This window comes from Camponotus vicinus, unplaced genomic scaffold, assembly GCF_025532165.1.
Source record: "Camponotus vicinus isolate PSW18456_S1 unplaced genomic scaffold, iyCamVici1.0 SCAF_10, whole genome shotgun sequence".
Classification (NCBI taxonomy): Eukaryota; Metazoa; Arthropoda; class Insecta; order Hymenoptera; family Formicidae; genus Camponotus; species Camponotus vicinus.
Genome location: NW_028141946.1, coordinates 1,223,399 through 1,247,200, shown reverse-complemented (window position 1 = coordinate 1,247,200; position 23,802 = coordinate 1,223,399). Strand labels below are relative to the sequence as shown.

Sequence of the window (23,802 nt, the reverse complement as noted above, 5' to 3'; positions counted from 1 at the left end):
GACATCTTTATATTATATTTTAACATATTTTTATTATATTTTAATAAACCAGACCAATAATTCACATATAAAATTTTTTCTGTCTTTCACTCATATGGCGAAGTTTGATCGTTTGAAACACTCTGTATACATCGCGGAATTCGCGACCGCTAACAATAACTTGTACGGTATGAAATTTGCAAAACGGCGAGATATAACGCACGACTGTTGTTGGCTGTATATAAAGTCAGGCTAGCTCACGAATCGTACATGCGAACAGGTCGTTCATCAAATTGAGAAACCTGGCGGAGGCAACCGCTAGCGACGCGACGTACCTACCGATCAGTACCTCAACGCCTCGGCGCGCGTTACGCTTATGCTCACGCATATTCACCTGCCTCTTTTTTTTCTCGCTACGCGATTCCTAGACGCGAGGAATTCATACATAACTTATAAAGGTTACGGCTAATGAGATGTATCTCGGCGTCTATATAAAAATGCAATGAGCTGGATAAAACAAGTGAGGTAAAATTAAATCGTTTATCGAAGCAAACAAAAATAGAAACCGATTATTCCTCTCTTCAACGAGGAATCATCGGTTCTTTTTTTAGCTCGAAATTTGCCCGATATCTGCTCGAATAATCGGATCTTTCGTCAAAATGGGAATCGATCAAACAGTTCCGTTTCGACTGTACGCACTGCCTATCCAGAGTTAAAGCTGGCATATTTCTATGTTGAATTATTCGAGCTATATTTGATCGCTTAAATACTTTATAATTATTTTATTACCCGTGAAAAAAACAAGGGCTGAATAATAATGAGCGAAATATAAATAATAACAACAACAATAATAATAACAAGCTTACTGAAAGTCCTTCGAAAAGCACACCATGCGGGTTAAAATTACTAGTTGCGAAAGGAAGAAGCGGGACGTGGGACAAGACGCGAGCGATACGATCGATCAAAGATTATAGCTTAAGTCGACCGCTACGTATAGCGCGAATAGCGTGATTGGTCGCGAGACGATGCTTAAATTAAAATGCGAAAGGTACGCGAGAGATGTACATATCGTGTACTCGTATATATTGTATATTGTATGCGTCTTGGTTTCGATGGCGTCGAGGTTGTACTTTAAAATTAGTCTACCTCGCTCTGAGTTAATTTCCCGATTGGTTGACTCGCGATGATATTAAAATGATCATGAAAATTATTGCGTTCTCGCTAATCGCTTATGATGCTGTTTTTGTTTTATATTTTTACGCGTTGCATCGCGCATAATTGTTTAATGCCAGCGATTTAATGGAAAAAAGTGGAAAAATCGAACAAAAAAGACAAAAGATTGAAGAATAATACGCAATTAAATATAATGAATTCAATAATCGCGGCGATAATTGCAGTTCAATAGAATAAATACGTTTATCCGCAAACAATGATGCGAGTATTCTTAATAAAATCATTTAATGATTGCAAATAAAAAGACATCTATACACATCTATACACATTTTATTTATTATTAAGGCCAAATAATTTATATAAATATTTTATTCTTATTTTGTTAATTAATTAATTCCCAAATTTTCAATAAATCAATGGTAATAATTGCAGGTAAATGTAAGGTACATTTTCAGTATAAGAAAAAAATGGATAGATAAAATATTTGAAGAATTAAAAGATAATAATTATAAAAAATAATATATGTATTATCTAACATATCGTTTGTTTCCGACATTAATATTCCAACACATTTGTATCCTCCAGACACTCATTATTAAATGCGAGATGTACGACGATGATACGTTACAAAAGTTTTGCAATGAAAACGCCTCGAGGCTCACTTGCATTTCATTTCTACCTGCTTTCCCCTGCCATCGAGGAATGCACATTGCAACTAAAGAGCGCGCATTTTTAAGAAGGCCCCAATGTTTTTCGGTTGAACAGTACGAAGGAGAGCGGCGGGCGTGGAGAAGGGAAAAAAGGGCGTAGTAAGTCATACGGAGAGGCTCGTACGTCATACTTCATCCGGGCCAACGGAGCAACACATGGATAGAGCTCTCCCCGTATACGAGGAACGCATTCACCCGGGCTGCCTCTTTAGGTCGCGACGCTCGATAGTGTGAGTGCCTGCACGTTACGTGTGTGTCCCTGAATATTTCGTGCACCTCTATACACACGAGGAGAGGAGAGACCCCGAGCCACTTGATCACCGGTGTGCAACATGCACGCCTATACTCGACGCGTATCCGTCACATAATCCTTTAATAGAGTACGCAAAAATTGATTTTAAAATACGTGTTGTGGTACGCAAAGGCGACTGTATGAATGAACGCCCTTTTTGCACGTCGTATCCTCTCCGTCGTATATTTAATGCGATTCTCTTTTACATTTTTAATCGCGTGGAAGAATAAAAACAAATTATTTCAATAAAAAATATTTCGATGATAAACTTCATATCCATCATATATGTGCAGGAATAAATTATTTGTTTGTTTAATTATTTAAATATTTTTATATTTTTCAAAATAAAATAATAATATATCGATGGATCGCGTAAAGGAAAGTTTTGAATTGATAAGGCGATAATTCGGTATCTTTCTGTTCGCGAAAAGGGAATCCTTGCAACGGACGCACACGAAGATCTTGGGGCTGATCTTCGTCGATACGGGAGTAGAGCGCTGCATTACCGGCAAGCCTCGTAAACGGCCATAGCGGCAAGCGTGGAGGTTCACGAGAAGGAGGGATAAACGAGTCGAGCCACGATTTCGTTGTCGTAAACGTCAAAGTTACGGTTACAGCGTTGTTCCTAGCTGCTTTATATTGAACGAGGTTGCTCCCCGAGGTACGTAACACCTACTCGCAGACGTCGTATTGTAGAAAGTAGCGCTACTACTCCTTTCCAACTCCGGAGCGACGCAACGCGAGCACCACGTGGCTTTTACGCGGGAATCCGGTGAAGGAATTCAAGGTTCGTTGAGTACCTCTTTGGCCGTATCGCGCGCGCAATTGGATAAAGCACTCGAGTAATATCAATTTTCTTTCCGATTCGCACTACTTCGGATTTATTATGCTAATGTGAATTGATTAGCATTATTGTTTTACATTACTTTTTCCTCTTCTAAGATCACTGTGTTACTCCAGATAAATAAAATTATTATTTTTTTAGATTTGTTTCTTTAAGCGCACCGGAAATGGAAAATGTAAATTTCAGAAACGGAAGCTACCGAGCTATCATTAGTACCATGTCCATCGGACATATTTATCTTGATTAATACTCCTGTATCGGGTTATCGCGCGACCCTTAATGTGACTTTAAAAAGGACCATTTTTCAGATCTGCACCGTAAAAGAGGTTCTCTCTCAATGGGCTTGAATGAAGAGATGCCTAAATAGCACCCCAGCCTCTCTATCGTCGCGCCCTCTAATTACCCTGTAGACGCAGTCAACCCCTCAATGAGCAGTGATAAATATTGTTCGCGTTTGGGTATATCCTGAGGAAGTGATCCGGCTCTATAAAGGAAGATATATGTCTCATTGCTATTGGTAAGTTTTGTAAAGATTTACTTGTGGAAAAAAATATACATTGTAATAAATAATATTTATAATTCTTTTATAAATTTTTCATCTCTTGCATTAGCGTATGCAAATTTTCTCGTTACATCATGTATTTAATATTAGAAAATATATCATTCTTAGATAATGAGAAGATACACACACATTTTTTCATACATGTATAAACTATAATGGCAAGTATAAAAAATAATAAAACGAAATATTTATTTATAGCTGATTTAAAGATCTTCTAATAGTTCATTAATGATTATGTATGCATTAAAAACTATTTATAAATGTTGTTACTATAATAAAATGAATTTACATATATTTTACGAGATATTTATTTAAAACAAATATAATTAATTGAAAGTAATAGATGGAAGTAATGATAGATGCGCTTAAAGTAACAAAAAATGGAAATAAATAAATAAATAGAAGAGATCATTTAAAAAAATTAATTCTTCTTATTATGGCAGAAACGGCAACTTTTATATAATTTATGAAAATATTTATAAATACGTAATATATCTTTATGAAAAACAACTTGTTGCAAATGTAATAGATGTGTTCTTTTAATATCAGATAACAGTAAGATAGAGACACACGGGCGCCATGCTTATACATCGCTTTCACATTTATATAAATTAAACATTGCTCGCGCAATCGTTTACAATACACTTACAAGATATACACAGATACAATTAATAGTGCAATAAATTAAACGACAGATGCAATATTTCATACTGGCATGTATTCTAGGTATATAATTACCATTGCCAAGAAGAGAAAGAGAGAAAGAGAGAAATATTTGAAGAAGGAACATAGAGACAATGAGCACAAATGCTTATACATCAATTTTTAACGTTTCGCAATCGCTGTAAGCGATAAGATTTATCATCTATTATTATTGTGTCATATAATACAATTTATATTAATGTGTAATTCTAATGCACTTATATTCCATATCGTGTATTTCAAAAAGAAATATTTAAAAAATATTAATTAGAGACAATAATAAATTTACATATATATATAATGGAAGTATCAATATTAAAAATCTCCCATATTCTTATATGTGTACATCTCCTAATTTAATACGCTTACTTGAAATGTACGATATCTCGGTGATCGCAATAAATTAATTTTGCTATCAATGTTATAAAGAGCATTCATCGTATTGTATGGTAAATGATTGACGATATAAACATTGACGATTCCATTACCCTTCTATTTACGATGAAATAATCCATAATTGCTGTATCGATAAATTTTCCTACTTGTTAGATATTATATCGACAACACAGAAAAGAACTTGTTAGAAAGTGCGAAATGAGTCAACGACTTTCAATTCGCGAGTGCATAGAACCTGTTATACGAGTATGCAGCCAATCAATTGCTTTTTCTCATTCTCGCGATTCTTTCTACAAACACTGCATTCCATGCATCATCGAGGCAATTTGCAACCCATAATCAATGATCCAAAACATCTAATTGATTCAAAGATGAATGTAATCGGGAGTTTCCTATTAAATTAAAATAGATGAAAAACAAGATATACGCACATAAAGTACTATTTCAGGCTTCTTCAGCGACTCAATTCGCACACTATTAATTTACAAAATAAGAGATGATAAAGATATAAAGTTGGCGACATAAAATATGTGTGTATGCGAATGCAATTAATTAAATTAAAAATTATACATTTATAAAAAAAACTCATCATATGTATCATGTGTATAAAATTATAAAATTCATTGAATAATATCTGATGCCTCTTAAAATAATTTCTTTCTTTACATGCATAAGATCTCTTGTATAATCGAAGACGAAGAAGAAAAAAAATGCCTGACCCTTAAACCGGACCGAAGAACGCGGGAAGGAGATTCCCGCCGACAAAAATGAAGCGACTTGGAGCAAAAAAAGAAGGAAAGAGATAGTAAAAAGAACTGCTAGCTAGGGATCTCTAGGATCTCAGCTGAGCTGTGGTAAAGAAAGCACTCTGACCAAAAGTGCGATAGAACCCACGAGGCCTTGATGATTATATATCTACCAGCGGCAAAGCAGAAGGTTATTCGGGATTGTATCTCTCTCTTTCTCGCAATGAAGAGGACAAAGACATCGCTAGAAACAGCTGACTACCGGAATTCGGGGTTCCGGTGGGGTGAGTACAGTGGGGAAGGCACTTGAACCCCCAATTGGACGAGGACTTCCCCATTATACCCAGCGTACCCAACGATTTTACACGCACTTGACTCCATTCTACCTATCTACCAGACATAATTTTGCCAAGGTACACGGCCGATTTTCCACGACATAGCTCGCGTGCGTTGACATTGCATACGCGATGAAAATGAAAAACTCATAAAACTTATGTTGCGTACGAAGAGGTAGGATAAGACGAGCAATTTAAAAGCAATTGTATGTGTATATATATAGAACGTGGCGATAACGATAGTATAATTGCAAACGGAAATTTCTCGTGCAAAAATAAATCGAAAATGTAGAATGAAATTTTTCTACTGTACGATTTCGCGTTTCCGAGAAAATATCAAATCGATAAAAATGTATATTTTCAATCGCTATATTTAACCATCGCGATATCTTCACAAAGATTACAAGTATAAAAGTCAAGTAGAGATATCGAACCGATTTTCTTGGAAATGAAACTTCCTGTGAAAAAATTTCATTCTACATCTTCGACTTATTTTCGCGACTATACTTTCAAGAAATTATTACATGATTACATTATCTTGTCTTATATATAAAAATACATATTTATTATGTTATCATTATCATTATGCGATAATAATATTATTATATATGTTAATAACCTACACATTCAATTTTTATATTTAGAAAACTGGTTCGTTTGAAAGTGAATGTCATCAATTTCGAATAAGATAAGATATAATAATTTCAAAATGCATATGTCAAATATACTAATAATAATGTATGTGTATAACGTTTAGCGCTTTTATTTGTTGTCAATCTTTTCCATTCGACCAAAAGACAATGGCAATGGAATGCTTTTAGTTTGTCAACGATTGTAAATCTATGATCTCGGGTTTCACGAGTGGACATGTGTCGTATTTCAAAATGACGTACAAATAGACTTGGCGAAAAATTTCATTCGCGCTTGAATGTAGTGGAGCCATGATAAGCTATATTCGTCGAGCAGGACACATCTACGCCTTCCGCTTCTATATATATATATTTTTTTTTATACACGAAAGGACGATGAAATAACTCATCTTGTTGACGCGATAGAAAATTTTTCATCCGTTCGAATTTTTCATCCGTTCGCGACGCATACCAAACATTCTATTCTATAATATCGTTTCTACACAACTCGTAGGTAATTCGATCGCGTGGAAGCAATTTTAACAATTTAGTCCGGTATAACCAGACGGGCAAGCCTGATCCACCACGCCTTCCCGACCACGTGGCTCCCCACATTTCCCCTAACCATAGCGGCTCCTATATTTCATCGCGGCTGTTACGATAATAGTCGTATAAGAGAGCATTTATGAATGCAAACTCACCTGCTATAGCCATCCAGGGATAGAAGGTATGGTTGGCGGTAGGTTGCTGATGTAGTTGCGTGGCGACCGGTTGACTCGCGGACGAGTTTAAACTGCAGGTGTTCCAGGAGGACGTGAGGGATCTTGACGAACTGTTGTTACCGGGACTCGAGGCCGGATCGCCGCCTACGAGGCCACCGTAGCTCCCGACCCTCGTACTCTCCGGGGTACACGCGGATGGACGTACGACCGAGTTACTCTGGCTGTTCGCTCCCGAGGTCGCCGACTGCCAAACGTCCTTGACCGCTGCAGCTGCCATGACCGCGGCATAGCCATTTTGATGCGTTGACGTTTGATCTTGCTGTTTACAGTCTTTCGTCGCCGTTGTCGAGTACGAGGACGTGGTGTGGCCGGTCGCCTCGGGTGTCGTCGAATAAAGCTTGCAGGCCGTCGCAACGCTCGCGTCGTACGGCGAATCTTGAGGTGGTCTCGTGTTGCTTCCTCCGCCCGGGTGTATCCCCAACGAGGAGGACGCGTGATGATGATGCTGCGCCGAGGCGTAGTGCGACATACCTAATCCGAGCGGAAAGCTTCGATACGCCGCGGTAGCCGGATCATGATGCTGACTCGCCGCTCCCGTTTGATGATGGTGGCTTCCGTAGAAGCCGCCCGCGGTCTGTTCAAAGTACGAGTTCATTATCCCGGGTATTTTGAATCACTTGCACTAAAACACCGGCACTCAAAAAAAGAGACGGCGGAATAATGAGTCAAGGTTCGAGCGGGCTTGCATGAAACGCGCGCGACCAGTCCGACTCGATAATTTCGCGTCGCACCAACGTCTTGGTATAATCGGACGAAAGTTAATCGGACCACGTTACCACTACTACGAGCTACTACGGTAAGTTATAAACGTCCGAAGAAGAGATACGCTGGATTCGACGCGAGCGGTGACAGATGACGGTGTTGACAGGGGGTAAATAAACGGAGGGATATTTAAACGTTTTAAGCGGCGATAAAAGTCATCGACAGGTATAGCCGGTTATATACCGATGAGAGTGTCAATGTCAGTAGGCCGTAGGAGTGTAATTCAGAATGGGTTTCATGACAGTGGCGGGGATTTTTATAGTCTTGTTATGGTTACCGCTACGCGACGAGCCGAGCATAAAACGGCGATTTGAACTGTGGAAACGGGCGATGATCGTTAAGCCGTTACGATGTAATAAACTTGGGTAATAAGACGGGCTATAAAATCGCCTGCGGGTTTCTCTACCGCGTGCGCGGACCGGACGACGACGGTTCGGTCAGCCGGCACGCGACAACCACCCTCGCGGGGCGGCTCTCTTTCTCTCTCTCTCTCCTTCTCTCTCGTTTTCTTTCGAAATGTACAATTCGCGCGATCGGTCGGGTCGGGTCAAGGCCTGTCTTGCGTCGAAACCGGCCAATCTGTCACGAGATGTCAGGTTGTGACTTCGCCAGTTCCGCACTGCACTAGCACTCGTCGTATCGTGACTTCGCTGATGACTGTGAGAGTCCGAGTCTAGAGTACGATGGAGATTGTAACGAATCACGGTATGCCAGTGCGGTGGTCCACGGCACACTACCGCTTTTCTCGCGCCCCGTGTACCGCCACTCTGTACCGTCGTCCGTCTCTCGCTCGCTCGTTCACCTCGCCCCGTCTCTCTTCCTCCCGGCCGGACTTGTCTCGCGTTCTCTCTCCCGAGCTTCCTTCTCCGTCCCGCCGACCGTCGTCCCTCCACGCGCTCTCTCTCTCTATCTTCCTCTCGCTCCGTCTCCCTCGCTCCTTCCCGTTCGCGCGGTTCGCGCTTCTCGCTCGTCCTCTTCCTCCGGAGTACTACGTCCTAACGGAGATCGCGGTGCTATCGTTTCCTCTTTGTCTCTCGCGCGCCATCCCCCTCCCGGCGCGAGCTTCCTCGCTCTGTCTATCGTCGTTGTTGTCCCCCTCTTTCCACCCCCAATGTTTCCCCCCCACAATTGCTTTCTCACCCTCCGATTCTGTCTCGCTCCACCTCTCGACGATATTCATCCTCTCCCTTCCATTCCATCTATCCTCTCCCTCTTTCTCGCGATACGATTCCTCAGCGCCCCCTATCGAGCGTTCCACTAACTCAACGACGTACCGCCAGATTAAATTCGTACTCGCTCGCCGTGCGCGTCACGTTTGAGGCGCGCGAGCAGATAAGACGGCGCGAAGAAAGGAAGAGGAAAGAAATGCTGGCCGCGACGCGAAAGAGAGGGAAGAGATGAGATACGGAACGGAGAGGGATGAGAACGCGCAAAGAGACACAAACGGATAAGAAGATGGGAAAGAGAAAGAGAGAGAGAGAGAACCGGAGGAGGGTAAGGAGAAAAAGAAAGAACGTTATGCGCAATTGTAACAGCTAAGAGCGAGACGAGCGCCGCCGCCACGGATAGTCGGGCAAAGAGGGAGAACGCGCCGCTAAGGGAGGAGGTTATACTTAAGGACCAATCAGAATTGAATTCGTCACGAATACCGTTCCGCTACGGCACCAAAGTTCCTACGCCGTGCGAAAGTAGTTCCAAGTCGGAAATGACGCCCATGAGCGGCTAGGCGCCGCCCAGCTGATCCCCCACCAGCTGACAGCGCGCGGGATACAGCGTGTTCACGAACGTATCTACCGTGCGAGCGAGAGAGACGGGACGAGGCCGTGTGCGGCACGCGCGGTCACGCGATACTACTCGCCGTCTCTCTCTCTCCTCTCCGAGAGCTCGTGGGGATACGTGCACCGCCACCTTTGAGCCCCGTAACGAACTAACCTCGCCAGATCCATTCAGACATTCAAACGACCAACATCAACGAGCTACCTCGCGATTATCGTTATTGCGGTAGCTACGTCGTAAATCCGCAATGATGTAGGATAGCGTTCAATTGACGAGTCCTACATGAAGAGAGAGAGAAAACGCGGAGCGATACGAGACACTTGAATCGTCCTGTAAATGTAAAATGTAATGGCCCCCGATGATGGAATAAATCTGACGTGAGTGTAAACGTTAAAGAGATGTCATCGCGACCGTGTCTTTTATGCGCGTGTTTATGCAATTAAAGACAAGACGGTCGCGCAATTAAAATGTCGTAAAATGAGGCCCCGCAGTCGAGCGAGCGGCGCGCGCCACGCTCCGGAGTATCGGGAGTGTTTATTGGGATGTAAATGTCGCTGGATTATCGTCCCCGCGATTCGCACCTCGTAAATTATTTCGTAACGAGCCGAGTAATGCCCATCATAAGCTGCTCTCCAGGGCTGACCCTAGTTATTTGCTTACACGTTCTTGGATCGCTCTCGTCATTATGAACGTTTAGGATATTAGCCACCTGCTTTGCTGTCGCAAAAATACGAATAAATAAAAGATATCTTGAACTTTGCTGTCGCAAAAATACGAATAAATAAAAGATACCTTGAACTTTTGCTTTTCAAATGTTTAAAGCGAATTGAAATAAAGTGCTTGGTGAAAAAAATGCTCGAACAATCTGTGAAGTATGATCGATAAGTAATCAGATGTTTACGAAACGTCAACCACATGTGAAATCTAATTACTTATATAGTGTGTTATTTTTCATCATTAAATAATATATTTAATAAATATAAATAAATAATTCTAAAAAAGATAAATATATTTTATAAAAATGTATACATAACGCAGGAGTTATATTTTTATTATGTAGATATATATCTCTCCTCGTACACAAGTATCATCGATCGCTAAAAGGAACTTGTAAAAAAAAGATTTATTAAGCTCCCCCTTAATTTGATGGCACTGTTGATGAAGAGATCTGATGCAGTTTTCGCTTTTGCGAGAATCCGACAGGTGGCAACCCGTTTACTTGAAAATCATGACGGCAATAAACTTCGGTTTTATGATCACTTGAACAGAATCGTAAAAGTCAGGGCCTTTAAGCTTATAGCGTATAGAGGGGCGCGTGTCGAATATGGTGGGGGCGTGAAAGAGGCCACCATGCGAATGGGGAAGGTATGACAGGCCATATGGGAAGCCAAAAATGGGCCTAAATATTCTTTTCAAAATTGCACTCATATAACAGCCGATTAAAGAAACATAGTTTTGATGAGATCAGCTTTGCGTCAAGTGTCGAATAAAGTCAAATATTCATATGTGCTTTGCATTTCAGTGCCATCATCAATAACACACATACATATATGTATAATTCTAATTTCAAATAATATATTACTACACATGTTAAATACTTTATATTTATTTGCATGCGATATTTCACGTGGAAAATGGAAAGTAAGAGGGCACGGATACAAACACGCGCGGGCATCATCGTTAACTATCGATACCAAGTTTATACTTCAGGATGATGGACGTTCGCTCTATATGGATCTCGAATAAAAGCAAAGCGAAGAAACGAGGAGGATTTCGAAAGGGGGGATTAGGGGGCGTAGCTACAACATCGAGTCGAGAAGGTGAACACGAGAGCGAAGGGGCCATTGCACTCCCGCGCGCGCGCGAGGAGAGCGAATCTGCGCTCTTGCTAAACCAGCGTTCATTCTTCATCACTCTGGCAATTTCGGCTCTTCTGGTTTCCTCCATACAGTTCAACGCACTTGTTCGAGCTCTCATTCTGATTGAATCCTCGTTCTTTCATCAGTCAATTCGCGCATTTCTATTCATTCGATCTGTCACGTCTCCTTCTTTCTCTCTTTCTTTCCATTAGAAAACCGTGCATAAGTATTTCATCATAAACCGAAATTTAATAACCGGAATTTTAAGATTAATATTATTCTCGTCATATTTTTTCACGCAAATTGAAGCTGGAGGTATCAATGAAATGCAAGCAACGATGAAAATAGTGAACTGGACGCTTTCTTTTCAGAATAAAAGATTGCGCTTAGCATTCCAATTTTTTTTAAATTAAAATGTTAAACGTAGTATCTGAATAAAAAATTGATATAATTTAATTTTTAATAATGATGCGTTTAAATTAAAAAGTCACACGATAATTTTAAATGCAATGCGTTTTTCTGCGATAATAGTTTTACCAATAGGACGATATCGTTTTCCGTGTGTGTATTATCTAAAGTTTAAATTTAAAAAAAATTTTTCATTGATTAACACACTGCATATTGATCGGCAGTGCATCAGGAGCAAGGATGCGATCACGTAGTAAGGATTTGGAAGATGCTTCCTTTGCCATCTGGCGGTCTTCCGCAATATCACCTGATTGCACAAAGCTTGCACCAAACTTTCTATAGTCCTGCAGTCGATAGAAATTTTATAAAAAAGTGTATCACTTTATTAAAAATATATATCGTCCTATTTTGATTTTGTTATAAATTTAAATGTAGACTATTGTTGATGTCATCATTACAGAACGAATGAAGAAACGAACAGTCGCTATCAATTTTCGATGCATTTGTAAATATAGTGATTATATGATCGCGTGTTTATATAATTCGTTAATTTTCTTTAATTAAGAGCTAACAGATATAATTTCTGAATTCACTAATAATTTAAAATCCTAAATGAGTTTCTGCTGCGAGACGAAGAAGAGCAGCTAGAAAACTATCGAGAACAAAACAAATTTATGATAAAAAGAAAGGTACGCGCGCGCGAGGACAGCTTCTATAATTCAATGAAATAATTAACGATCAATTTAATTAACACGTTCGAGAGATTCTTAATGCTTCAGAGTGATCTACCTTACCGGTTGGGAAACTCGTCCTACAGGTAGGGCAGGCATTAAGGGATAGACGTTAGCAGGGACCCTTACATTTTGAGGACCTGGGCATTAGTACATTGCGACAATACATGTTTCGTTCGCAGTTACCGTAGATAACATCGAATAAAATTTCGTGATGCTCAATCACACGAATTTAATGGAATAATTGAAATCATTTTGATCCGTTTAAAGATTTAATATCCAAGCAATCGATCGAGATAAAAAATAGATGCATATTTTATTAGATAAATATTTTATTTTTTTTATTTCACCGAACATTAAAGATGTATTATAGGAAATCTTTTAAATGAAATTTGAATGATTTATTATTGGAATCAAAGTGTCTTAGTGACCTATTATTTATTTTTAGGTGTTTCTTTTATTTTAAGTAAACATTTAAAAATGTTTTAATTTTAGAAAGGATCATCCACACTTGTATGTAATTTTGTTTAAAAAATTTGATATAAATATACATTGATATACACACACACAATATACACACATGTGTATAAATAAAGTAAATAATAAAATTTTTTCGGGCAGTAATTTACACGGTGAACGATAAATGATGACTGATCATAAGAAAGTTGCAATAAACAAATGATTACATAAAGATATTATGACAGTTATAAATAAAAGAAATGACCGGTTAAATAAATAATGTTCAAAGATAGACAAATTGCGTCAATGCGTTTAAATTGAAACATAAAACGAAATGAATGAGGCCGTAAATACTTAGGGTTAATGGTAGGGTGCGGATAAGTTATTGCTAGGAGATCATTAATTATGCCAACATTATAGAGCACTATATTCTTGTAAAAAGCGACATTGATTATAATATATACATTAAAAAACGTTTACGTATGATTAGTTATATAACAGAATTAATTCAGATCAACCATGAATTTTACACGTACACTTAACATGAATGTTAATAATAAAATACGTGATATATTCAATAATGCTAAATACACATAATATCGTGTAAATGAACTATCAAGATTAGAAAATAACGTGTATTTGTAACACCTTACTTTACAGTTAACGCCATTATCGTTGCAGTTACATTTTTTAGTAACTGTAATAAATAGTAACGATGTTTAACTTTGTTATATTTTTTGCTAATGATTAATATCTTACCTGTCATATTGAAGAGACGGCGCTTTCTACTTTCTTCTAAAACAGCAATTTGAAAAAGCATCTTCGACCTGGAAAAGAATATACTTTCTTTAATATAATGTAAAAAATATACATTAATGAAGAAAAAGAGAGAAAGAGAAAGAGACAGAGAAAAAAGTTCATTAGATTAAAAAACTTTTACAATCATAATATTTCAAATTATATTACATATACTTTAAAATTGTTAAAAAATGTTTAAATATTTATTAATAAAAAGTATACTTCAAAGCGATTAAAGCTTCCATAAACGAATGGAAGTAGGGGGAACGCGAGACACTCTAATGTACATATAAATGGGTGTATGAAAGCAGATGGCGTAATATTCTATGAATATCTGGACACTGGACGCGTTTACTTTGTATAAATGCAATCATCGAGGCTTCTGAATTCGCTGTTTGTATCAAATGAATAATGAATGCCTGATTCTGAGCCCTACAATAATATTCTGTTTGATAAGGACACTGATGCTCTTTGTGCTCCGACTAGTGCGACATTAAGATTGGAGAAGATCTCTTGACAAATGACCGTGCAACTCTTGTTGCGTCAGATTTCAACTTAATGCCATTTCTTTATTATTCTTTTATACGCACTTTCAAAATTAATTTCATAAATGAATGGAAAATATATGTGTGCATATGCATAAGTGTATAATTGCTACAAGTAAAACATAAATACTTTAATATTTACATTTTTATATTTATACATTCCTTTTTCTTATTTTTTTACATGTTAAATTTTTAAGAAATTTTATAACTTTAATATTGTAGAGTGTTAAAAATAATGTTATCGATAATCCATATATTCATAAACAAATAGATGGATAATAAATTATTCTATCTAATACTTTAAAATGCATGTATATAAGGTCAGTAATGAAGAGAATAATAATACATAAATTTTCGCTGCTTAGCGTACATTACATTAGTCTGAGAAATATGCAGCGTACTTGTAGTAACAAGCTTAACTATAAAACTTGGCTGTGTACACACGATAATCAACCGAGAAAGTCTCAATCAACGAATCTAGTAGCGACGGAAAACGTTACGTAACATCGAACGTGTGTATTAATACTCGTCCCGTTGAACCGTCGAGGATTGTGTCTATAACAGTAGTGCATTTCTCTGCAACTCAAAGCTAGGTATGTTGTGCCGTACGATCGACTGTGCGATCGTGAATTTGCAATTCAAACGTCCACGAGTATAACACGAATAAATTGGTAGAAGAGGATGGAGGAAGGATGGATGGAGGATGAATGGAGGGAAATGCGAAAACGGAGGAACAGGATCGAAAAGGAACATGCAGAATATAAGAATTTATCGCACCGACTGCGAGAGAAATATTTCACAAAGCGTACGAAATTTTGCGAAACTTGCCAGAGTCGGATAATCATTTTATTTAATATTTTAAAGACGAAATATTGTGCGTTACATATTCCATAAATTCTTTTATGATTAGATAAAATTATTGCACGAGGAATTTCGCACACTCATTTATTTAAATAAAATGTAGTAATATTTTCTTTAACAATCAATTAGTTATCAATTTTCTTGCAAGTGAGAATCTTTGTTTTTCGATAAAAACATGATTGTATCATAGATAATTGTGTATCAAAGCTATGAAGAATAATATATTTTGATGTTGCAGGTATCAGTATAAAATTCAATGTATCATAATCCTTTAGAATCCTTGTAGAAGCAATAATGGCGTAAAATCCACGAGAAACGGCGATGATTTACAGCCTTTAGATGCCTTAATATAAAAGCCGAATGAAAAATGTCTTTATTAGAGCGGTTTGTACCAAATTTAGGTCAATGTCTTCCATCACGAAAGTCGTATCTGCCATGATGATTTCTTTCGTGAAGGGGGTACAAAACCGGGCGAATCCTAGGAACGATGCTGTAAAGAAAAGGGGAGTGACTTCAGGTATCTGTACTCTCGGAATCCCTCTTGGCAACCCCGCCCTCGAAATAGTCTCTGGACTTGCCCAATCTTGCCCAACATTCCTTTTGTAGACATCAAGGTCAAGACTGGATAGGAAAATATGGTATCCTTTGCATCAAAAAAATTGTACACGTTCCTCGACATTCCATTCCGCTTGCAGAGTAGCGGGTAATCTGTTGTGATCTTGAGATATTAGACATGGTAACATGTGACGAGAATAAATTATTTGTTGAATGCACGATGTGTGTCTTCGTTGATTAAAATGACGATCTTGTGAAAATTTTTATTATGTGAAGATTTAATTTATATTCGACAATTTTATGCATTTTTTTCATCAAAATATAATTTAAAAGATATTAATATAATATAATATATGTATATGTAAAAAGTATTTTGGACAATCAACATATAAATTACTATTTAGACAAATTAAAAGATTAGCCAATAACAATCAAATTATAAAAGAATAAAATTTTTGATATAAATTAATAATTTTTGCTAAATAAAAGATTAGATGATTTCGATTACATATATCTCATGTGAAATATATATTCATTTGTACAGTTAATTAGAATTAAATCAGAATCGTCCGACGGGCAATTAAATTGAATCACCAAGATACACCGATTTTCGAGATATATCTTTAATTAAAAATGAGATACGTAACTAATTGGTCTAACAACGAGTAAAAATCTGCGCTGCGGAAGAATATTTATAAAAAGAATATGAACACGTGCACCAGAGAGTCCAGAATCAACGAGCAGAATTATACCGAGGTCTGGGGAAGAGGGTGATGAATAATGGATGATACGACGTGACCATCTCGCGCCCAGTATGGTCTGTAGGAGTTAGCCGTAATGGTTCGTAAATTGGTAAACCACAGGGACAATGAAATCGCCACGCTTGGTTCTGTAAACGTTCCGTCATTACGCGTTTTCCTGCCTCTATGATTATGTCAAGCGCACTCGACCAAGATCAAGTGTAGTTGCAGTGAGAGAGGTATCTTTACAAGCAAAACACTATGAACGCTACACAAGACACATTACATTTATAACAAGATTGCATCCATCGATATTTAATTATGATAAGAATAATAAATAAAACAATTATTCAATCAATCTAGTTTATCAGCAATTTATTAAACAAGTATTGCAAAACATGCATATGTAAAGTAAAATACTTTTACGTTTTTTTTCAAATCGTGCGATAAGATGAATTATTTTGCTCTAATTTATGTCGATGAAAAGTTGCATCATTGATTTTGAATGACATGAAAGCTTTTATAAACTTTCTTGTTAATTAAATTGAGTGTACTGCGTATCGTTACATATTAATGAACAATTGAAGTTGGAGAATTTTTATACACGTTACATGTATCTACTAAATTAATTATGGTCATTTCAATTTTACAGCTTATCATTATGAATCGTAAAAAATTTTTGATTAATCGTCAGAAATGTTTTATACAAAGTTAAACCAAAGTTTTGATTTTTGTAATAAATTTATTATAAAAATACACAACGATGATTTTGGCGATAATTTTGTGACGAAATTTTTATATACGAAAAGTATTCTAATGCTCATGAGAATAAAGGCAACAATTGTCCCCATAATCTTATTTTTAGGCAACCATAGCAGGTAGGTTTGCCTAAGTACAGTTAGGTTTAACAGGCATAATGTTCAGGGAAAACTGTCAGTAGGAGGTACACCTACCTAATTTGCCTAATCTAGTTCACAAATAGGTGACATTAGTGCTTTATTTTGCTACGGTCATTTAAACGTTGCAACAAGAGAAGTCATAGTAAAAGTTTAAATATAAGAACGTACAAGGATACAAGTTGTAAATGCAGTATAAATACTTATTTTTATTTTATTACGATTCGCACTCTACAAACAGTATATTATATAAAAAATATATAAAAAAAGAATATAATATATATTTTAAAAAATATATTATGTGTGAAGAATTATGTTACATATTTCTCACGTGTGTTGCATATATTCATCCTATTATATAGCAGTGAGATTATTAATTATTAGGCGCAAATGAGCTCCGTTCTTTATCTAATTATGTGTCGTTAATTATTTTAATAATCGCATTTTTGTTTTTTTTAAATAAGATTCTTGAAAAAATGCGATATACAAAGTGCAGATTACACTTTGTATAAGCACAGCGCAGACGTAAACTGATAATTAGAAAAACATTATAGATTACTGGTGCAAGGTCCTATCAATTATTCCCTGCTGATTTCTATCTACTTTAAAAGCAATGATGGGATATGAGCGTAAACGGCATTACACACGATTACACACGATAACCTTAGGCGTTAACAAGTTCAGACCGATGATTGAATGTCTCAGATTAGAGAGATAGGTAGGTACGTAAACGAGCTTTCGATATATGTGTGCGTGTGTGTGTAAATAACATAAAACTGCCAAATATAACACGCGGCTCAGCAGGAACGTGTAAACGATGAAGGAAAAGATAGCGATCACCCTATATAGCGCCATATCAAGTGCGGTGAGAAAAATACACAATTTCTTCAATCAGAAAATATATATATACACGTATGGTAGTTTAATCTGTAAATCCCGACAGTTTTAACCACGACTGTCTGTGTACACAACGATTACCGCTTGATAGAGATAACATTTAAATCAATTAAAATGTGCAACGTGTCAAAAATGTGATAATAACACTTTGCAGTAGACGTATTTGACAAATGATAAAACGTTTATCAAGAGCATAGGTTACATCAACAACCTCAACACGAGTGCGTTAAAATGGCAGTAATAATTATCCGAGAAAGAGCTTTACTAAAATTTCGAATATTTTTATAAATGAATTAAAATCTCTCTTTCTCTCTCTCTCTTTTCATTGAAAAAAATTTTACATTTTTTAATAGAAAATACATATGTAATCATATATTTTTTTCCTATGTTTAAGCTGATTCTTAGCACAATCACGGGATTATGGAAACAATAGATTCGTACATAGAAGTGGATGCCATGTATTGCCAAACTATATTAATAATAGTGCACGCACGCATTGTGCTGCACATAGGATATGCGGGGTACCTGCATGCATAATTCTAGCCAACACGCGAAACGCGTGCGTAGTATCTTACATTCACACGGCGTTATAAAGTCTAAAAAAAATCGAATATCTATTTCGTTACATAATATCTGGCTAGACATGCATGCAGCTTTTACGGTGAGTTGTATACGATTCTTGCGAATGAGCGTACGTGAGAAACGCTATAGAGACAATAGAATCGGATAAGATCGCGAGTGAAACAGAAGTCGTGGATTAGTCCTAGATATCGCGTAGGCTTGGACAGGGTCACGCGGGGTGTAAGAAACTCTACGTACGCTGTGGTACGCTTTTCATCAAGCGGGTTCATCGGGGCCATGAAGACAGAGAGAGAGAGAGAGAGAGAGAGATCCGGGGAATGCGCACGCTCTAAAGAAGCGCCGAGATGGACCGAGTCGAGAGGAGAACAACTATGGACTACGCGGGAAACCAATGAGAACGCGACCTCTTGCTTCTTCCTCTTTTTATTCTTTTTTTTATCTCTCTTTTTTTTATTCCGCAGTCTCTTAACTTCATTATTTTAACTCCTCTTTTCCAAATATTTGGCCACTTCTTTTCTATATATATAAATCATCTTTTGCTACACTATATATTATATTATTATACTATTCTTTCGGATAAAATGTTTTGCGTATTTTATGAATATAGAAGCTTCTCCGAAGCTTTTTTACAGAGAGATGCGATTCTGCTTTCTTTTTCAATTTGCAATGTTTCGTCGTCTCTTATCTTTTATTTTTATCTTGACACAGTGTACTATCGCGACTGTCTTTACTATTTTCTTTCTGTCTCTTTTTTCACTCTCATATTTTTTCTTTCTTTTTTATTATATATAATATATTTTCGTTATACATATATCCTTCTTTCTTTCTTTTTCCCTCAGAAACGCTCGTCACTCGCTATTTTTATCTCAGGCTGATAAATGTTCGTCTTTCTTTCTCTATCCTTTTTGTCAGACAGTTCCCTCTTTCTTTTCTCGAATTAGTTCTTCCTCTGCGCGGTGGCTACCCTCTAGCTTTGTCTTTTTATCCGTTTTCGTCGAGACACAATTCTCCATAGACTTCGATTCTTCTTTCCTTCGAATATTCCAATTCCTCCTAGTTCCCCCCCTCTTTATCGTATGCGTCTCACGATGTCTCTTTTATCTTATTGGCCTTTCACGAAGAGTCATCAGGAATAACTTTATGCATTAGCTCAGATTTTCCATCCTCGTTTACTTCTTTACCAATTTTTACGGATTAATATCCGTAAAAATTACGGATTATTAAAGATCGACTATAGAGATATTTCTGAATAGGATGAAATAATTTTGATGTGCTTTTAATAGAATTTTTCGTCTAAGAATCTATAATTCTTATACATTTGCAAGAAATTCAATTTGTCTCATGAGAAATCGTTTTAAATTATTCTTTTTAAATTAAAATAAATAACTTTCTCTTAAATTTAAAGAATAATGTTAAAATAAACATTTTGCTGTATGTAAAATATTAATATAAACTTTTTAAATTTCTTAAAATATATCAATTGTAAATATACTAAATTGCAATATGCATTTATTGCAATTTAAATCCTAATAATGCCAGGCAAACGGAAACCGTAGAAAATTTCGAAATCCATAATTCGATCCAAGTTTCTCTGACAAATTTATCAGAAATCTCTTAGAATACTATGCTCGCCTTTCGCTACTTGTAAGCAAATACAGCAGAGAAGCTACGAAAGGAGAAAACATTTATCTGATATATACTATGTTTATATAACGTGCGCGGAGCCGAAACATACCGTGAAACTCGAGCTAAAGTACTCAGTGTGTTAAGCAATGAAGTGTAAGTGGATACGTTTTGTGATCTGTTAAAATGCGATGATATCAGCACTCTTTTACGATGGAGAATGGTGAAGAACGTGTGCGATCAATTATTCACGAGAAACTGTAAATTTTGCAAATATCAAAACGTCAGTGAGCGAATAATAGCGAAAAATGTAAAAGAGCATATATTATATACGGAAGCCGCAATAAGACAAATAGACAATTAAATGCTTATTGCGAGATAAATATGTATATTTCAAATTATATGTATGTATATTCAAAATTTATTTTTTTTATTTAAAGATTATTGATGACATAGTTGCAATTGATTGAAAATAAAACAAATAGATTTTGAATAAAATTATTTCTCACTAAATACTTGGATAATTAACGTTGGGCATTAATTTTGCAAATAATTAATTATATTATTAACTGTATACCGTTGTCATATCTGTAATATAATTTTTATTTAATATATCAGATTTTGTGATTAATAATGATTAATAATTGTGACAGAAACTTAAACTATTATACATATATGCGTATAACACCTACGCAGAAAGACAATTTCTGTAATATCTACTATAGTTTATACACGTATTAATTAAATTACAAATACATCATTCAAGAAGGAGAAAATTCCAAAGGTAAAAAAGGACGAAAAATGTTGGAAAAAATATCAAAATGTACGCAGAAAATACCTGATAACGTTAATAAAGGTTGGTAAAGCGAACGTCGGTTGCTAGGGTTGCATCACTGGCTACCATGATGCACTGCGCTCAGCTGATATTGCAAGATGGCCGCCCGCAACTTGGGCGTGGTCGCGTTTCGTGTCCGACTAAAACTTTCGCCCCGTCGTAAATTCGTAAATACATCTCGGGGAAACTTCTGCGATCGAGACGGATCTAATATGCAGAAAAGAAGCACCGTGACGCAATTTGCACTTGCACTTCGTGAGGACGCTTGACTTGACGTAGTTGCCGCGGCACGCGATGTGGATGCCGCTGCTTCCGTAGCGGCCATCTTGGTGATACTCCCTCCATCGTGCGCGCGCGGTCCTCGGGTCGCGGCACAGCCTCCGCTCTGCTCTCTCTGCTTCCCTTTCATCTCTCCTTCCCCCGACCGTCTCGCGCCTTGTGTGCTTTCCTTTCCGTCCGCCTTCCTACATCTTTCAAGCGATATCCTACTGCGACAATTCTTTTCTACTGATGCGCCATTTAGGAATGTTTTCCCGTAGCTTTGAGCGCGCGACACGCCATTGCTCCGAAACGATCGATATTGTCAGATAACTATACCCTCGTTGAAAATCCGCGGGATAATTCATACATCTTTCCACTCGAGGCAAACTTTTATCCGCGCGACATTCGCGTGGGATATGAAAATTTGTCAAACATCTTTTTAATGTTTAAAAATATGGATGTAATAAATAAGAATTTTGAGATTTAATTATAGAAGAGTATGTGAGCAAGATAAATTATCGCGCGTGTGAAAAACATCCTAAAGTCCAGACGTAAATATCTATAATTTTAACGAAAAGAAACGTCACTCCGAGACCCCGACGCGATGCCCCTCTACGTATCTCCCCTATTGCGACCCAACTCTGTGTCCCCTCGTACGTCTCTGGGGCTACCCATCTCACAGTACAACGCAGTATTGTAAGCATTCCGAACGAAAGTACGGGGATGCTGCGGATCGCGAAGAAAATCAACGACGACGACGAGGATGACGAGGAGGAGGATGATGGTGACGACAATTTTGAAATTCGCGAAGCCGAAAAGTCGAGGCGTTAACAGCCACGCCACGGATGAGAAGAAGCAAGAGGATGCTGCGGCGGGAGAGGGGGAGGTCAGGCGGTTTTGGAAACATTCGTGGTAAGTGTGTGACGTGTGCGCGCGATTGCGCGTGTGTGTGTGTGTGTGTATTTGTTCCGTTTGGCGGCACGAAGCTGGTTTTCGTCGAGGCAGAGGCATTCTCTGTCCGGAGGATCGTGCGAGGGGAAGAGCGAAGATCCGGCCATCTTGGCATCGCTCCTATTCTCTTTCTCTCGCTTTCACGCGCGCGCTTCTCTTTCTTTCTCTCTCTCTTTCGCTCTCGCGTCTGCGTATATCTCTCGCGCAGCGCCACCGGATTTCTTCTCCTTCCTCTTCGACGCGACGTCGCTGTTTTCTTTTCGTTTCCTCTTCTTCTTCTCTTTCTGCTTCTTCTTCTTCGCCCATCCTTTGACACGTGCCGCCAGCCGATTCTCGCAGAAGGGCGATACTAATGGCGCGATCCAAATCTAAAGCACGTTCTGGCTACTTAACAGCCAGTCTACTTGGAACATTTCTCGATAGAAAATATTCATCTTCGAATTGCATCTCTTGAAATTTGAACATCAACATTCACGGATTCTTTGCGATTCTCGACTTCGCTTAGGTGCATTTCATATATTCCATATATAAAATCTTTTTAGTAAATTCCCATTTAACGCAATTATGTAAATTTATGTCACTGAAATTATGGAACAATAATTCAAGACTTTCTCACTTAAGAATGTTTTGTAACAATACGCTATAAATTTCAATACATTAGACATTAGATAATCACTTTCACAGTACGAATATAAGATCTGCTATAAACTTTTCATATTCAATTTAGTTGAAATATTTCTCAAATTTATTAATAGCTTTGAATAGTGTTGGAACGAGTTGAAAAGCTCGTTGGTTAATTACTTTGCTTTCACCTACAGCAGGCAGACTAATGTTGCGGATGTGTATGTTCGATAACGTGAGCATTTATTATGCCGCTGATAGTATTCCAATGCCATTAATTTATCTCATTGCACGAGTATAACACGATTGCAAATTATACGCGCTTCATTACAAACCGGACTGATTTAAACGTGGAAAATTAATAGACGATTCGTTTTGGAAAATTAATAAATGACAAGGTGGAATCATACGTATTATTCAAATGATTGTCACTTTCATGAGAGGCCAAATGTTTCTTTATTTTGAGTATATCGATTATTATATATGCGTAGA

The 23,802-nt window shown here is 37.4% G+C and overlaps 1 protein-coding gene and 3 long non-coding RNA genes across 9 annotated transcripts in view; 2 read left to right on the top strand and 2 right to left on the bottom strand.

The window, feature by feature from the left end:
* The window catches only part of LOC145960189 (uncharacterized), a 45,450-nt gene extending 39,125 nt beyond the window's left edge, over nt 1-6,325 (top strand). The window contains exons 4-6 of one of the 2 annotated variants that reach the window (XR_014435287.1): nt 2,586-2,815; nt 3,307-3,515; nt 5,334-6,325. This is a non-coding gene — a long non-coding RNA (uncharacterized LOC145960189). Of the gene's footprint in view, nt 1-2,585; nt 2,816-3,306; nt 3,516-4,286; nt 4,496-5,333 lie in introns of those variants that run through there. The other variant, XR_014435286.1, reaches the window with a different exon arrangement.
* The window catches only part of Ubx (ultrabithorax), a 179,055-nt gene extending 170,099 nt beyond the window's left edge, over nt 1-8,956 (bottom strand). For all 3 annotated transcript variants that reach the window (XM_083079439.1, XM_083079440.1, XM_083079438.1), the window contains exon 1: nt 7,070-8,956. In XM_083079439.1, the coding sequence (XP_082935565.1) occupies nt 7,070-7,745 (676 nt within the window). In that variant the 5' untranslated portion in view covers nt 7,746-8,956. The remainder of the gene's footprint in view (nt 1-7,069) is intronic.
* The window catches only part of LOC145960185 (uncharacterized), a 269,249-nt gene continuing 253,088 nt past the window's right edge, over nt 7,642-23,802 (bottom strand). The window contains exons 6-7 of one of the 3 annotated variants that reach the window (XR_014435273.1): nt 13,905-13,972; nt 7,642-7,724 (exon numbers count right to left, since the gene is read on the bottom strand). This is a non-coding gene — a long non-coding RNA (uncharacterized LOC145960185). Of the gene's footprint in view, nt 7,725-13,904; nt 13,973-23,802 lie in introns of those variants that run through there. The other 2 variants (XR_014435274.1, XR_014435275.1) reach the window with 2 other exon arrangements.
* The window catches only part of LOC145960190 (uncharacterized), a 59,025-nt gene continuing 57,476 nt past the window's right edge, over nt 22,254-23,802 (top strand). Inside the window, exon 1 of the long non-coding RNA XR_014435289.1 lies at nt 22,254-22,650. This is a non-coding gene — a long non-coding RNA (uncharacterized LOC145960190). The remainder of the gene's footprint in view (nt 22,651-23,802) is intronic.